Source organism: Leucoraja erinacea, chromosome 22 (genome assembly GCF_028641065.1).
Source record: "Leucoraja erinacea ecotype New England chromosome 22, Leri_hhj_1, whole genome shotgun sequence".
Taxonomy (NCBI): domain Eukaryota; kingdom Metazoa; phylum Chordata; class Chondrichthyes; order Rajiformes; family Rajidae; genus Leucoraja; species Leucoraja erinaceus.
Genome location: NC_073398.1, coordinates 1,598,441 through 1,616,853, shown reverse-complemented (window position 1 = coordinate 1,616,853; position 18,413 = coordinate 1,598,441). Strand labels below are relative to the sequence as shown.

Here is an 18,413-nt window from a genome sequence, read left to right as displayed (position 1 = left end):
GACTCCCCCAACATGGGGAACATGTTTCCTGCCTCTAGTGTGTCCAAGCCCTTAATAATCCTCCTCTGGGCAACTGTCCACACTGTCAGGCTAAATGTCAACTGATCAGTCTGAAGAAGGGTTTCGGCCCGAAACGTCGCTTATTTCCTTCGCTCCATCGATGCTGCTGCACCCGCTGAGTTTCTCCAGCATTTTTGTGTACCTAATGAAAAGTCACAGTCTGCCCAAAGTGACACCGGACAGCAATGTGGCAGCAAAGCCTCCTTCGTAGGTGGTGGTAGCTGAACTTACACTGAGACAAATATACGGACACACACACACGCACACAGACGCACTTCACCACACTCTGGTGTGTCGAGCACAATGTGACACAATGATTAGTAAGGACTGTTTACAATGAGCACCAAATACACAAGGTTAATTGGATCAAACACCCAACAGAACACAGATCTCATACGAGCTGGAATGCAGAGCAAAGCTTTACTTGTAAAATAAAATCACAACGCATTTAAGTTGAAGACTAAATGTTTTACATGGATGCATAACTTCTCACAATAGAATTTGAACCATACATGGGGTTTGCAGGATGTTGAAGGGGTCTCCGAGAGGAGTGAGCTGCTGGCTGATGAGGGGTTGCTGTGTGTGTGTGTGTGTCTCTCTCTATCAGCAAGGAAGCAGGATCCGTTGATGCTGACAGCACTCACTGCCACATAGGCACCATGACTACAGTTGATAAGACACAAAATGCTGGAGTAACTCAGCAGGACAGGCTGCATCTCTGGAGAGAGGGAATGGGTGACATTTCCTCAGATCTAGTCTGAAGAAGGCCGTTGACCCGAAACGTCACCCATTCCTTTTATCCGGGGATGCTACCTGTCCCGCTGAGTTACTCCAGCATTTTGTGTTTATCTTTGGTGTAAACCAGCATCTGCAGTTCCTTCCTACTCTCCACATACATTTGTTTGGCCAAGTTTGTGCACGAGTCTATTACCCAAGGGCAGAGGTTTCCATAGCACAATTGCCTTGGTGCCCTTTGGTCTCTGCAGCCTGGTCTTTGACTGTGGGCAAGGGGGGTGAGATAGCGCTTGGTCACACTGCCTTGGCCACTGATACAGGCGGCAGTGACAGAGAGAGCTGCAGTTTAGTTTATTGTCATGTGTACCGTGGTACGGTGAAACGCTTTTGTTGAGAGTGGCCACTGCAACCGTGGCCTCTCAGAGACGGCACGAGTTTCTCCATTACGTTGGATTCTCGCAGCCTCCACCCTTCCCACTGTGCAACTGTTATTGATGAACGACCAACCAACTGTAATGTTAATCCATTTCCCTCTGCTCAGACACTGACCGGAGGTTTCCAGCATTATCTGTTTCTTTTTAAATTCCAGATTTCCAGCATCTGCAGTGTTTTGCTCCTTTTCAATGGATATTCAGACCAGTACTGAAGGGAGAAGGCAGGAGAATGGGGTTAGGAGGGAGAGATAGATCAGCCATGATCGAATGGCAGAGTTGACGATGGGCCGAATGGCCTAATTCTGCTCCTATCACTTATGAAGTACAACAAGAATATTACTGGCTCATGATTGACCATACAAATGAAACGGTGTGATCAATGAAACATTTGAATACTGTAAGCACCATATTGTAGAGCAGGTAGACTGGATGGAGATATCTGCTTTTACATTCTCTATAGATGGCATCTTTTCTCCCTGAGCACGAGCACTGCTCCCAGAGAGTGTCCACGGCTGGGATGTACACAAACGAGGACATTATTCTGAATCGAAGCTTATCGATCAAATATGCACAGATCATGGTGACTCCTACACATAGAGTCATAGAGTCTTGCTTAACAAAAATCCAAATTAAGGGCACTTTCATTGTGATCATCCAATGAATGGAACGGCAACAAGTTCAGAACAAACATAACACACCAGCAAGCAATTCCCTGCATTTCTGATTCAAGACCATCATTTCATGTCAACTTCTCAGCCATTAACTGTACCAAGTTTTGTGATTTTTTTTACTAAAGTAAATACTGTTTCTGAAATGTTTAATCAATTAGTCTTTCTATAATTTACGTAATTACACGTTCTATAATTTCTGTTTCATAGCTTTATATTAGTTCAATAACTGGCTATGGCTCTTCAGCTGCATTGAATGTTGTTTCCGTTTCCCCCTCCACAAAGATGGTTCAGGTGCATATCTACAATTGTTTTTACTTTTGAACATATATATTCTCTACTGCACTGGTGCAGTTGTAACATATTACCACCTTTGCACATAGTTTAGTTTCGCACAGAAACAGGCCCTTCGGCCCACTGAGTCCGTACTGACCAGTGATCCCCGCACACTAACACTATCCTACACGCACGGGATAATTTACATTTATACCAGGCCAATTAGCCTACAAACCTGTGCGTCTTTGGAGTGTGGGGGGAAACCGGAGCACTCGGAGAAAACCCACGCAGGTCACGGGGAGAACGTACAAACTCCGTATAGACAGCACCCATAGTCAGGATTGAACCTGGGTCTCTGGCGCTGTGAGGCAGCAACTCAACCGCTGCTCCACCATGCCGCTCGATGTCAGAATGTAGCACTTGGTTCCACGCTATATGACTCCGTGACATCAAGGAATTTTGTTAAATATTGCCAATATGGTTAAAGGGATTTGCAGATAATTTCCAACTGAAACAAAAAAAATCCCATGAAAACGTCAACAATTTGCAAGACAATTAGTGGCCAGATTGGAAATGAAAACATAAACTCTGAGTTGGGGGGGTCAAAGAAGCTTGTCCATTGAGTTACAATTGTACCCCAGTGTTCAATGTGTAAAGTTTAGGTATACCCAATGCTGAAACTAAAAGAGGATGGCACACTTGTAAACATTGAACAATGCGCTACAGTTGCACTCAAGTGCTGCATTGCTGCATGCTGGAACCATGCTGAATGGAGGTGTTGAGTCGTAGTCTTCTGCTGAAGTCTGGCCACAGGGTGAGTGCAAGTGAAGACGTTGATTGAATCAGGAGCTAATACTCCACTGTCACAGCTTTTGTTCGCAGATATTCATGAAGCGCATCCTCACCTGAAAACAGAAGTGAAATATTGATTCAGATGAGACCGGCCGGCTAGTAGGTGGATACTTTGCACATTTCTTGTGAACTTGCTCATAATGTAAGTACACAGGTCACCCATAGTGTAAGTACACGGTCACCCAGTAGTCACGTCACCCTGACTATGGGTGCTGTCTGTACGGAGTCTGTACGTGCTTACAGCCCCTTCTCAGTGCCCCAAAAAGCCTTTCAGCTGGAAGAGGGGCAGCACGATGGCACAGCAGTCGAGTTGCTGCCTTACAGCGCCAGAGACCCAGGTTCCATCCTGACTACAGGCACTGTCTGTACGTAGTTTGTACGTTCTCCCCGTGACCTGCGTGGGTTTTCTCTGGATGCTCCAATTTGCTCCCACACTCCAAGTTTCAAAGGTCTTTTATTGTAACATGTACCAATTAAAGTACAGTGATATTCGTATTACCATACAGCCATATTTAAAAAAGCAACAAGACACACAACTACATAAAAGTTAACATAAACATCCACCACAGTGGATTCCCCACATTCTTCACTGTGATGGAAGGCAATAAAATCTAATATTCTTCCCTCATATTTCTCCCGTGGTCGGGGCAGTCGAACCATCCGTCGGGGCGATTGAAGCCCCCGCACCCGGCGGTCAAAGCCCCGACGTCGCGGTGGTCGAAGGTCCTGCGGTTTCGAGCTCCCGAAGTCGGTCTCCAACAAGAGACCGTGAGCTCCACGATGTTAAAGGTTTGTAGGTTAATTGGCTTGTAAAAATTGTAAATTGTCCCTAGTGTGTAAGATAGTGCTAGTGTGTGGGGATCGCTGGCGGCATGGACTTGGTGGGCTGAAGGGCCTGTATCTCTAGAAGTGATTTTAAAGCACATTGATTGCTTTATGTGTGCATGCATGCGTGGGGAAGGCAATGGAAACAGAGTAAGACCCTGAACAGCATTGTTGTGCAGAGGCATCTTGGACTTCATAGCTGACTGAAGGTGGCAGCACAAGTAGCAGAACAAGCAGCATCTCTGGAGAGAAGGAATGGGAGACTTATCGACTCGAGACCCTTCTTCAGATTGAAGGAGGGGTTCAACCCGAAACATCATCCATTCCTCTCCAGAGATGCTGCCTATCTTGCTGAGTTATTCCAGCATTTTGTGCCTATTTTCAGTGTAAACCAGCATCTACAGTTCCTTCCTGTACAGCACAAGTAACCATATAACCATATAACAATTACAGCACGGAAACAGGCAATCTCGACCCTACAAGTCCGTGCCGAACAACTTTTTTCCCTTAGTCCCACCTGCCTGCACTCATACCATAACCCTCCGTTCCCTTCTCATCCATATGCCTATCCAATTTATTTTTAAATGATACCAATGAACCTGCCTCCACCACTTCCACTGGGAGCTCATTCCACACCGCCACCACTCTCTGAGTAAAGAAATTCCCCCTCATGTTACCCCTAAACTTCTGTCCCTTAATTCTGAAGTCATGTCCTCTTGTTTGAATCTTCCCTATTCTCAAAAAGGGAAAAGCTTGTCCACATCAACTCTGTCTATCCCTCTCATCATTTTAAAGACCTCTATCAAGTCCCCCCTTAACCTTCTGCGCTCCAGAGAATAAAGACCTAACTTATTCAACCTTTCTCTGTAACTTAGTTGTTGGAACCCAGGCAACATTCTAGTAAATCTCCTCTGTACTCTCTCTATTTTGTTGACATCCATCCTATAATTGGGCGACCAAAATTGTACACCATACTCCAGATTTGGTCTCACCAATGCCTTGTACAATTTTAACATTACATCCCAGCTTCTATACTCAATGCTCTGATTTATAAAGGCTAGCATACCAAAAGCTTTCTTTACGACCCTATCTATATGAGATTCCACCTTCAAGGAACTATGGACGGTTATTCCCAGATCCCTCTGTTCAACTGTATTCTTCAATTCCCTACCATTTACCATGTTCGTCCTATTTTGATTTGTCCTGCCAAGGTGTAGCACCTCACATTTATCAGCATTAAACTCTATCTGCCATGTTTCAGCCCATTTTTCCAAATGGCCTAAATCACTCTGTAGACTTTGGAAATCCTCTTCATTATCCACAACACCCCCTATCTTGGTATCATCTGCATACTTACTAATCCAATTTACCACCCCTTCATCCAGATCATTGATGTACATGACAAACAACAAAGGACCCAACACAGATCCCTGAGGCACCCCACTAGTCACCTGCCTCCAACAGCCATCCACCATTACTCTCTGGCTTCTCCCATTCAGCCACTGTTGAATCCATCTTGCTATTCCTGCATTTATACCCAACAGTTGAACCTTCTTAACCAACCTTCCATGAGGAACCTTGTCAAAGGCCTTACTAAAGTCCATATAGACAACATCCACTGCTTTACCCTCGTCAATTTCCCTAGTAACCTCTTCAAAAAAAGATTCAAGTGTCAGTCCATGTTGACTTTCCTAATCAGACCTGTTTACTTTGATGCTTAATATATTATCTCATAGTATCCATAGCTACAGATGCTTATATATACTTATATATAATATTATATATATAATGGAAAAGTATCTTTTCCATTAATTTGCCCACCCCTGAAGTCAAACTAACAAGTCTATATTGGTAGGTTTACTCTTAGAACCCTAAAACAATGGAACAACATCTCCCCCAATCCTCGGGGACTTTGGCTTCTAATGACATTTGAAATATTTCTGTCATGCCCCGGCTCTGTCTCTCCAATGGACTCAATGTCCTAGAGAATATCCTGTCCCTCTTTTATCCTTTTGCTAAAAGTGTCAGTACTTCTTTTACTTTGCCGTAGAGTATCCATAGCTACTCTACTGGATTTACTTTCACCTTCTCCTTGCCAATACCGAAGCAACCTCATATCTTCAATTCTCCCCCAGCTCTTTTGGCTCTGCAGATAGCTGTCCACTCTGACTCTCTAATGGACCAATTTTATCCCTCGTTATCTTTTTGCTATTAATATAGCTGTAGAAACCCTTTGGATTTACTTTCACCTTACTTGCCAAAGCAACCTCATAATTATTGTAGATCTCCCTCTTTATTTTTACATTCCTTATACTCCTCAAGCACCTCATTTACTTCACGCTGCCTATAATTATTGTAGATCTCCCTCTTTTTCCGAACAAGATGTCCAATTTCCCTTGAAAACCAGGGCTCTTCCCAATTTTTACTGTTTCCTTTCAACCGAACAGGAACATAAAGATTATGTACTCTTAAAATTTCCCCTTTAAATGTCCCCCATTTCTCTTCTACATCTTTCCCATAAAACAAAATGTCCCAGTTCACTCCTTTTAAATCATCATAAGTAGATAGGCTGGTAAAGAAGGCATATGGTGTGCTTGCCTTCATTGCAAGGGGCATTGAAGTCACAATGCAGCTCTATTGGACATTGGTTAGGCCACATTAGGAGTATTGCGATAGTTCTGGTCACCCCAGTACAGGCAAGATGTGAATGCTTTGGAGCGGGTGCAGCCCAGAATGCTGCCTGGAATAGAGGTTTCAGCTACAGGGAGGTTGGAGAGACTTGGAATGTTGTCTCTGGAATGTCAGAGGTTGAGGGGAGACTTGATTGAAGTATATACAATGATGAGAGGCATAGCTAGTGTGAACAGGCAGAACTGGTTTCCATGGATGGAAATATCCAACACTAGATGGCGTAATTATATGTTGAGAGGGGGAATATTTTGTTACACAGAGAGTCGTGCATGCCTGGAACACATTGCCAGGGGCGGTGGTGGAGGCTGATATGTTCAGGACAAACATTGTGGTACAAAGGGCCAGTTCTTGTGTTGTGCCGCTCCATGGTCTAAGATGAGATAGGAACAGGGTATGTGGATTGAGTTGCCAGAATGTGGTGGAGGCTGGTAAAATTATCACTTTTACAAGACATTTTCCAGCATCTGCAGTTTCTTCTTAAACTCTTGATCATTGGTTGGCACAGACTGGGTGGGTTGAAGGGCTTGTTTCTGCGCTGTACCTGTCTAAAGAGAGAAATATTGGCCACTATAGGCAAACGGGACTTGCTCAATTTGAAAAGGTGGTGGGAATGGATGTTAGGCTGAGTGTACAACTCCAAGGATAGCAAATGATCTGCTTGCTGAAGAAGCCGTCAGTGAGGGTGAGACTGAGGTTGTGGGTTGAAGGGGCAACTTGCTCAGACTAATGACAGCAATGCAGATAGTATAGGTGGAGCGGTGTTTAGTTTATTAGTTTTTAGTTGATTGTCACGTGTAGCGAGGTACAGTGAAAAGCTTTTGTGTGCTTTCCAGTCAGCAGAAAAACAATACATGATTACAATCGAGTCATTCATAGTGTACAGATACATGATAAGGGAATAACTTTTAGTGCAAGGAAAAGCCAGTAAAGTCTGATCAAAGATAGTCTGAGGGTCACCAATGAGGTCGATAGTAGTTCAGGACCACTCTCTGTTTGTGGTAGGATGGTTCAGTTGCCTGATAGCAGCTGGGATGAAAATGTCCCTGAATCTAGAGGTGTGCGTTTTCACACTTCTGTACCTTTTGTCTGATGGGAGAGGGGAGACGAGGGAGTGCCCAGGGAGAGATTCATCCTTGATTATGCGGCTGGCCTTGCCGAGGCAGCGTGAGGTGTAAATGGAGTCAATGGAAGGGAGGTTGGTTTGTGTGATGGTCTGGGCTGCATCCACAATTCTCTGCAATTTCTGGCGGTCTTGGCTGGAGCTGTTCCCAAACCGAGCTGTGATGCATCTCGATAAAATGCTTTCTATGGCGCATCTGTAGACGTTGGTGAGTGTTGTTGGGGACATGCCGAACTTCCTAGGCTTTTCTAAAGAATTAGAGGCATTGATGTGCCTTCTTGGTCGTTGCTTCAATATGGGTGGTCCAGGCCAAGTTGTTGCAGATATTGACTCCTAAGAATGTGAAACGTTCAACCATGTCTACTTTGGCACGATGTACATACACAGGCCTGGAAACTCCCTCAGCATCATGCCTGTGAAGACAGCTCACTGACAGTTCCCCTGGACAGGCATTACATTGGTTTTCCCAGGACAAACAGCACCCTAAGGAACGCCAGCCACAAGCCACACATAATGTTATCGCCAGAGCAACCTCCACTGAGGCAGTTCCCAGACTCACGACTCTGCTGCATGGTTTTACCAGGTTCATGCAACACAAAGCATTTCACTGTACCTCGATACATGTGACATAAAGTATCATTGAACCGGCATCGTTGACTCAGTCCCTGTTGGTTTCGGGCCCACCTGCTGCTGAGCATAAGGTGGAGGGGACCCCAGAGGCATGGGAGAGATCTTCCACCGTTGCCACTGTTACCATCCTCACTATTGCTCCATACATGTCCTCTTGCTTAGTTCTGACCCACAGCCCCAGTACCAGGGAAGGTGAACTCTCTCAGTGGCAGCTCCACAGACCTGGGTGACCCACCACCAGCCGCGGACTCTGTCAATATGTCCATCTCATCTATGACACTCATCAACTGTATCCGCTGTTCCAGGTACGGACTCCTAGTCGGCAAGACTAAGCACAGGCCTGGCAATCGTTTCTCTGAACACCTTCATCAGTCCGCCTTGGCCCACATGTTGTCCCGGTTGTCAAACACTTTAATTCCCCTCCCATCCCCACACTGACCTTTCTGCCCTGGGTCTCCTCCACTGTTAGAGTGAGGCCACACACACAAACTGGAGGAACAGCATCCATGCAGCTTACACCCCAGCAATATCAATATTGATTTCTCTAACTTCAACTCACCCTTGCATCCCCTCTCTTCGCCCCTCCCCCACACTAGTCATCCTACTAGTTTCACTGTCTTCCTTCTGAGTTTCACTATCTGTATCACTCATTATCACCTAGCCCACAGCCAACAATGGATCATTGTGGGCTCCATCTTTCCTCGATTATCATTACTTTTGGCATATCTTTCACTCATTTGTTCTATATCTCTCTGTATTACTGTCTATATCTCTCATTTCCCTCTCCCCTGTCAATCTGAAGAAGGGTCTCGACCTGAAACGTTACCTAGAGTCATATAGCCATAGTGTGGAAACAGGCCCTTCGGCCCAAATTGCCCACACCGGCCAACATGTCCCAGCTACACTAGTCCCACCTGCCAGCATTTGGTCCATATCCCTCCAAAGATTTCCAATCCATGTACTTGTCTAACTGCTTCTTAAACGTTGGGTTAGTCCCTGCCTCAACTACCTCCTCCGGCAGTTTGTTCCATACACCCACCACCCTTTGTGTGAAAACGTTACCCTGCAGATTTCTATTAATTATTTTCCCCTTAAACCTACGTCGTCTGGTCCTCAATTCATCTACTCTGGGCAAGAGACTCTGTGCATCTACCCTTTGCTGCCTGACCCACCGAGTTACTCCAGGTTTTTGTGTCAGCCCAGAGTTCCAGAAGCTATATAGTCAGCCCAGCCACCCTACCTAGACAAATTCAATCAGAAACACTCTCCTAGCCACAAAGGCCCACCCTCATCTCAAGGTGTGATCTGCATCGAGTGTGAACTTACCAAGGTCCTTCCCAAATCCAGACTGTTTGAAACCTCCAAATGGAGCGGCCACGTCTGTTTTGTTGTAAGTGTTGATGAAGACAGTGCCAGCATCGAGCCTGTCACTCACATACATCGCTTTCCCAATGTCCCGTGTGAAAACTCCAGATGCCAAACCAAACTCCGTATCATTTGCACGGTGCAACACTCCGTCCACATCCCTGGAATTAGTGAACACACGTCAGAATTAGGACTTCCACCAACACATTCCTTCTTCCACCTGCTTGCTCTGAGGGCCGATTAATCGAATTTGGGCTGGTGGTGCAGCGGTAGAGTTGCTGCCTCACAGCGCCACAGACGCAGGTTCCATCTTGACTACAAGTTTCAAGGTCAGGTTATTGTTTAGTGTATGGGGATCGCTAATCAGCGCAGTGTGTTGAAGGGCCAGTTTCCGCACTGCATCTCTAAACTCATCTTCTCAGTGACGGGGAGGGGTGGGATACACAAGACCGCAGATTCAACGTGGGTCTTGGGAAGGGATTAAAGATAGGTTTTGTTTAACACACATGCCCTCTCGGTAAAGAGAAGGACTATGACTAGACTAAAGTGAGACATTCAAATGCACTAAATCGTGGACTGTGAAAGAAATGATGTGTGGAGAAACCTAGAGATTGGATCATTACAATCTCGTGCAGTAAGAAAGTTAATTAATCTTCAGAGCTCAGGAGCTTTTAAAGAAGAGAAAATAACATTAGTTTAGTGTAGAGATAATAATATTAATAATAAATTTTATTTATGGGCGCCTTTCAAGAGTCTCAAGGACACCTTACAAATATTTAGCAAGTAGAGGAAAAACATGTAAGCGGAATGAAATAAATAGTAGAGACATGACTAGTACACAAATTAAAGACAGAATTCAATTCAAAACACAATATGAGGCAATTCAAGCACAGATGAAAAGGGAGGGGGACGTGGGACTAAGGATAGGCAGAAGTGAAGAGATGGGTCTTGAGGCGGGACTGGAAGATGGTGAGGGACACAGAATTGTGGATCAGTTGGGGGAGGGAGTTCCAGAGCCTGGGAGCTGCCCTGGAGATACAGCACAGAAAAAGGTTCTTCGGCCCGAGTCCACGTTGACCAGCGATCGATCTCCGCACACCAACACTATCCTACACACACTAGGGACAATTTACGATTTCACCAAGCCAATTAGCCTACAAACCTGTACGTCTTTGGAGTGTGGGAGGAAACCGGAGATCCTGGAGAAAACCCACGCAGGTCACGGGGAGAACGTACAAACTCCGTACAGACAGCACCCATGGTCAGGATTGAACCCGGGTCTCTGGCGGTGTTAGGCAGCAACTCTACGCTGTGCCACCGTGCCACCCACATGAATGAATGTTACATTTGGATGAACCCGAGGCCAGCGCTTTACATGTAAACAATGATACAGTAACTGTGTCCACAGTAGATTCGACAACTACACTCCAATGTTACCACAATGGGCAGCGAATGTGTAACAAAGAATTAATACATTATTATGATCGTACTGGAATGGGTGCAGAGGATATTGATAAGGATGGAGTGTTTCAGTTGTGAGGAGACAGTTGGTTTTCCTTGAAGTTAACACGTGACCTGATTGAGGTATACAGACTTTTGGGGGCTATAGAGTGGATATAAGCAGAGAATTCAAATAAAACAGATTTTTATTGGAGAAACTCAGCGGGTGAGGCAGCATCTATGGACCGAAGGAACTAGGCAAACCCTTGGGTTTCGACCCACTCCATAGATGCTGCCTCACCCGCTGAGTTTCGCCAGCATTTTTGTCTACCTTTGATTTTCCAGCATCTGCAGTTCCTTCTTAAACAAAATAAAACACAGTCTTGGTTAAGGGGATGGATGGTTCAATTCTAAGGAAGATTTTTTTTATTGAGAATAGTTGGAGCCCAGAGCGCTCTGCCCGATGGTGCAGTGAAGGCAGGAATTCTGACAATATTAAAAAAACACCAAGGGCGGCACTGTAGCACAGCGGTAGAGTTGCTGCTGTACAGTGCCGGAGACCCGGGTTCAATCCTGACTACGGGTGCTGTCTGAACGGAGTTTGGACGTTCCCCCCGTGACCTGCGTGGGTTTTCACCGAGAGATGGAATGGGTGACGTGTCCGGTCAAGACCCTTCTGAAGACTGAGTGTCAGCGGAGACGGAAATAAGACATATGAACAGGTACAAAGAACAAATGAATGAAAGGTGTGCAAAAGGACAAATCAAAGCCAGCAACGATGATCAAGGTGATGACTTTGATTTATTCTTGGCATAACCTTTCATTCATTTGTTCTTTGTATCTTTTCACATCTCTGGTTTCCCTCTCCCCGACTCTCAGTCTGATGAAGGGTCTTGACCCAAAACATCACCTATTCCTTTTCTCCAGAGATGCTGTCTGACCCGCTGAGTTACTCCAGCATTTTGTACCTATCTTTGGTGTAAAGCAGCATCTGCAGTTCCTACACACAGCGTTCTCCGTCATGTCCTGCGCTGGATAACACAAGGCATACTGGAATGATTTATGCATTGTGTTAGTCACATGGAGGAGAAGGCAGAGTCGTTGCACTGTGCTATCCTTAACGTGCTCTTTGGGCAGGAGATTGACTTCAGTAGCTAACTCACCCATCTTTGAACTTGGAGATGACCATCACTGGTCCAAAGGACTCCTCTTTGGCGATGAACATGTGGTCCTCGACGTTAGTGAACACCGTTGGTTCCATGAAGAAGCCTGGAGTGGTGATAATCAGAGGTCAATGCAACTGGCACCAAGACTGAACACAGAACAGCACAGGAACAGGCCCTTCGGCTCAATGCTTGCTCCAAACATAATGTCACGTTAGACTGATTTCATCTGCCTGTACATGATTTCTATCCCTCTATACCTGCCAATTCCATGTACCTATCTAAAAGCCTCAAACACTGCTATCATATAGGCACCACCCCTGGCAAGGCGTTGCAGGACCTCACCACTCTGTGTGTGAAAACCTGCCCCACACATCTCCATTAAACTTTCCCCCTCTCACCTTGGAGCTGTGTCCTCTAGTGTTGGACATTTATACCCTGGCAAAGAGTTCTGACACTCTACCCTATCTATGCTCCTCATAGTTTTATATACTTCTATCAAGTATCCCACAACCTCTTACATTCCAGAGAAAACAATCCAACCTCCCTGTAGCTGAAACCCTCTAATCCAGGCAGCATCCTGGTAAACCCTTCCCAAAGCCTCCACACCCTTCCTGTAATGGGGTGACCAGAACTGCACGCAATACTGCAAATGCCGCCTAACCAAAGTCCTAATGACCTGCACAGGATGTCCTGATTCGGATTCTCAATTCCACCAGCAATGAAGGCAAGCACACCATACACCTTCTTTCCCACCCTATCAATGTGTGCTGCCCACATTCAGTGAGCTATGATCTTGGAACCCAAGATCCCTCTGCACATCAATGCTGTGAAAGGGTCTTGCCATTAACTGTATACTCTCCCCTTACATTCAACCTCCCAAAGTGCAACACTTGCTCGGGTTAAACTCCATCTGCCATTTCTCTGCCCATTTCTGCAGCTGATCTACATCCCGCTGTATGTTCTGACAGAATTCCTCCAATGTTGGTGTCGTCAGCAAACTTACTCACCAACCCATCTACATCCAGTCATTTATTTATATCACAAACAGCAGAGGTCCCAACAACGATCTCTGTGGAACTCCACTGGTCACAGACCTCCAGCTAGAATATCTACCTTCCTCCACACAGCCGTGCATGAATCCCGTACATCTTAATCTTCTGGATCAGTCTACCACGAGGGACCTTATCAAAAGCATTACTAAATTCCATGTATACACCGCCCTACCTTCATCAATCTCCTCAAAAAAACTCGTAAGACACAACCTGCCACATACAAAGCCATGCTGGCTATCCCTAGTTTGCCCATTCTCTTCCAAATGGGAATAAATCCCACATCAAAGATTGTTTGCAATAGTTTCCCCACCACTGACGTGAGGTTCACTGGCCTTTAGTTGCCTGGATTCTCTATACTTCCTCGCTGAAACAAAGGAACAACATTGGCCACACTCCGGACCTTGCCTGTAGTAGAGAAGAAACAAAGATCCACATCGAGGCCCCAGCAATCTCCCCTCTTGCCTCCCTCAGTAAAACTGGGATAGATCCCATCAGGGCCTGGGGATTAATCCACCTTAATGTTCTTCAAGAGCCTCAGCAGCTCCTCCTTCTCCATCTCAAACTGTCGTCACATATTTGTATTTTCCACACTGACTTTGCTGTCCTCCATATCCTTGTCCTTGGTGAATGCAGGTACGAAATACTTGTTTAGTGCCTCACCTACACCCCCAAGTATAGATTCCCTATTTTGCCTTTCACCTTCTCCCTGGTCACCCACTTGTTTTAACGTGCATAAAAAGCCTTGGAATTTTCCTTACTCCAACTTGCCAATGACATTTCATGGTCACTTTATATTCCTGATGCCACCTTCTTAGACCTGACACATGCTTGCTTTTTCTTCTTGACCAGGTTTACAACATCCTTGGTCATCCATGGTTCCCTTCCCTTGTCGTCCTTATCCCTCCTCCTCACTGGAACATGCTGATCCTGCACTGTAATCATTGGAACTTACAGAATAATGAAAGGCATAGATAGAGTGGATGTGGAAGGGATGTTTGGGAGAGTCTAGGACATAGCTTCAGAATTAAAGGGCACTCTTTTAGAAAGGAGGTGAGGAGGAGCTTCTTTAGTCAGAGGGTAGTCTTCTTCTTCTTGTGTTGCTACACGTTTCCAAGCCACTGAATAACGCAGGCTCTGGCACATGGGTTGAAGACCTTGAGATCTTCTGGTTTGCAGGGCTCTGGTAGGAGGGGGCAGGTATTTAATCTGTGGAACTCATTGCCACAGAGGGGTGTGGAAGCTGTCAGTGGATATTTTTAAGGCAGAGATAGACAAATACTTGATTAGAACGGGTGTCTAGGGTTATGGGGAGAAGGCAGGAAAATGGGATTAGGAGGCAGAGATCAGCCATGATTGAATGATGGTGTGGACTCGATGGGCTGAATGGCCTAATTCTACTCCTACAACTTGTGATCAGCTGGCCTTTAAATTACTCCCACATGTCATCTATCGGCTGGCCAATAACAAATCCTAATGACATTGTAATCTGCCTTGCCCCAATAAGTACCTTCCCCCAACATCCACACCTATACCTATTCAAAACAATACTTTCCCCTGTAACTGTGAGTAACGTAAACACCTGTCCGTCATATCCCTCCAGGTGACAGCACCTCATATTCCGTTTGGGGAGTCTGCATCCTGGAGGCATGAACATCGAATTCTCCCAATTTTGTTAGTCCTTGCTGTCTCCTCCCCTTCCTCAGTCCCCCTGCTGTCTCCTCCCATCCCCCAGCCTTCGGGCTCCTCCTCCTTTTTCCTTTAACCATATAACCATATAACAATTACAGCACGGAAACAGGCCATCTCGGCCCTACAAGTCCATGCCGAACAAATTTTTTTCCCCTTAGTCCCACCTGCCTGCACTCATACCATAACCCTCCATTCCCTTCTCATCCATATGCCTATCCAATTTATTTTTAAATGATACCAACGAACCTGCCTCCACCACTTCCACTGGGAGCTCATTCCACACCGCCACCACTCTCTGCGTAAAGAGGTTCCCCCTCATATTACCCCTAAACTTCTGTCCCTTAATTCTGAAGTCATGTCCTCTTGTTTGAATCTTCCCTATTCTCAAAGGGAAAAGCTTGTCCACATCAACTCTGTCTATCCCTCTCATCATTTTAAAGACCTCTATCAGGTCCCCCCTTAACCTTCTGCGCTCCAGAGAATAAAGACCTAACTTATTCAACCTATCTCTGTAACTTAGTTGTTGAAACCCAGGCAACCCAGGCTTTCTTGTCCCCGCCCACCCCCGATCAGTCTGAAGAAGGGTTTCGGCCCGAAACGTTGCCTATTTCCTTTGCTCCATAGATGCTGCTGCACCCGCTGAGTTTCTCCAGCTTTTTTGTGTACCTGAGGTTCACGTACACCTCCTTTAACGCCATCTACTGCATCCTGTGTCTGATGCGAGCTCCTTTCCATCGGCGAGACCAAGCGTAGACTTGGCCACCATGTTGCCGAACGCTTGCACTCTGTCCACCAAGGCTTACTGGATCTTCCGGTCATTATTCACTTTAACCCTCCTTCTCATTCAATTTAACTTCCACTTCCCCATCCCATCCCATTTCTGCCCTGGGCCTCCTCCATTTGCAGAGTGAGACCACGTGCAAACTAGAGGAACAGTACCTTACTTACAACCCAACAGCAGGAAGATCAAATTGGAGTTGATTAACCGGCAGTGGAACGACAAAGGCAGTGACGTGCCAGCACTTTATACTAGAAAGCTGTGGGAACCGGGAGGAGCTGCTGATGCCCAGAGTCCATCAGCGAGGGAGGAGCCTTCTGCAGGGTCGTCAGATCATGTGATAGGAGACGAATGACATTCGGCCCATCTCCACCATTCAATCATGGCTAATCTATCTTTCTCTCTCAACCCCATTCTCCTGCCTTCCCATAACCCCAGACACTTGTATTAATCAAGAATTTATCAATCTCTGCCTTAAAAATATGAATTGACTTGGCCTCCACAGCTGTCTGTAGCAATGAATTCCACAGATTCACCACCCTCTGACTAAAACAATTCCTCCTTATCTTCCTAAAGGTACAACCTTTAATTCTGAGGTTGTGCCCTCTGGTGCTAGACTCTCCCACCAATGGAAACATCCTCTCCACATCCAGGCCTTTATATGTCCCTCGTACATCCCAGTTAACCATTCCCATCCACAATGAACGTTCCACAACAGGTAGCACCTTCTGTTTGGCTTCACACTGTGCTGCTTCCACTCAGTAATAGGCTGGCAGCCATTGCCCCTCCATCTGGAACTCTCTGCCACAGAGGGTAGTTGAGGCCAGTTCATTGGCTATATTTAAGAGGGAGTTAGATGTGGCCCTTGTGGCTAAGGGGATCAGGGGGTATGGAGAGAAGGCAGGTACGGGATACTGAGTTGGATGATCAGCCATGATCATATTGAATGGCGGTGCAGGCTCGAAGGGCCGAATGGCCTACTCCTGCACCTAATTTCTATGTTTCTATCAGCCTCTGATACTGCAACTTAACTTTGATTAGTGCGGGTCTCGGGGAGAATGAAGGAGAATGGGGTTGAGAGGAAAAGGCAGATCCGCCATTATTGAATGGCGGAGTTGACTTGATGGGCCGAATGGCCTAATTCTGCTCCTATCACTCATGAACATATGAACATTGAAAGACTCCCACATGGGTGAAAGCACAAAAGGCTACAATACTGCGACACATGGATATTAACCAGTGCTGGCTAGGCAGAGAGGTGTAAGCTGCATACCGGGCCGTGGGACTGATCTCCCCCCACACACTAGTGTGGCTCCATCCTTCACGCCTGCCTCACAATACTCCAGCAGCTTCTCCAGGTGGGCCTTGTGGTTCTGTGGCCCGTGGTCCGTCGACCTGTCCAAAGGGTCTCCGATCTTCATCTTCTTGATCTCCTCAACCTGTAAAACAGTACGGCGGGTGTAGTGCAGGCAGACGGGCAGGGACAGACACACACGTGGCCAGCTCTGGCTGGCAATGCAACTATTCACGATGCCTTCCTTACCACTCGACCAAGAAACTCATCATGGATGGACTCCTCCACAAACAAGCGACCAGCTGCAATGCAGTTCTCCCCCTTGTTGAAGTAGACCGCTCCCATACCCTGCAGCAGAGAGAGAGGTTCATGTGTTACACTGCTCAACAAGTACCTGCACCAATGTTTCCCTTGCAGTACACTCTATTCAATATACCTGCAAATGTACACTTCAGTATTCTTGCCCACTGCTATCCCCAGTGGAAGATGCACACTTCCAGTCACTCACATCAGCACAGCATTCCACCGTGGCTGCCTCTCAGCATCAGAGAGCCGGGTTTCAACCTGCCTATGGGTGCTGTCTGTACGGAGTTTGTACGTTCTTCCTGTCACTTGTGTGGGTTTTCTCTGGGTGCTCCGGTTTCCTCCCACATTCCAAAGAAGTACAAGTTCTAAAGTGGTTTGTAGGTTTTTATTTGTTGGTAAACTTGTAAATTGTCCCTAGTGCGTTGGATAGTGTTAGTGTAGGGGTGGCCATTGGTCGATACAGACTCGCTGGGCCGAAGGGCCTGTTTCCGAACAGCATCTCTGAACTAAACAATGATAAAGGGTGGTAGACAAAAATGCTGGAGAAACCCAGCAGATGAGGCAGATTCTATGGAGCGAAGGAATAGGTGACGTTTCGTGGTCGAGACCCTTCTTCAGACTGTAAACATCAGTCACCTATTCCTTCGCTCCATGGATGCTGCCCCACCCGCTGAGTTTCTCCAGCATTTTTGTCTACCTTTGATTTTTCTGCAGTTCTTTCTTAAACAATGATAAATTGAAGTTTAGTTTTGTTTATTAAGTGTCTTGTGCGCGGGTTTCAGCCCCATTTCAGCCCCATTACAGCATGGTATGGCAGCTGCACCATGGCAGACAGGGAGAGGCTTCAGAGGGTAACTAGGACAGCACAGAAGATCATTGGTTGCCCTCTCTCCTCCCTGATGGATATCTACACCTCCCGCTGCCTTAGCAGGGCAAAGAATATCATCAAAGACAGCTCCCATCCTGCGTTTGGACTGTTCGACCTGCTGCCCACTGGAAGGCGCTATAGGTGCATCAAATCCAGGACAAATA

General features: G+C 46.2%; 1 protein-coding gene across 1 annotated transcript in view; it reads right to left on the bottom strand.

Moving 5' to 3' along the window:
• Positions 1-461: 461 nt before the first annotated feature.
• The window catches only part of LOC129707620 (mitochondrial 10-formyltetrahydrofolate dehydrogenase-like), a 97,529-nt gene continuing 79,577 nt past the window's right edge, over positions 462-18,413 (bottom strand). Inside the window, exons 19-23 of the mRNA XM_055652749.1 lie at positions 17,325-17,423; positions 17,055-17,220; positions 12,260-12,365; positions 9,618-9,817; positions 462-3,078 (exon numbers count right to left, since the gene is read on the bottom strand). Coding sequence (XP_055508724.1) covers positions 3,023-3,078; positions 9,618-9,817; positions 12,260-12,365; positions 17,055-17,220; positions 17,325-17,423 — 627 coding nt within the window. The 3' untranslated portion in view covers positions 462-3,022. The remainder of the gene's footprint in view (positions 3,079-9,617; positions 9,818-12,259; positions 12,366-17,054; positions 17,221-17,324; positions 17,424-18,413) is intronic.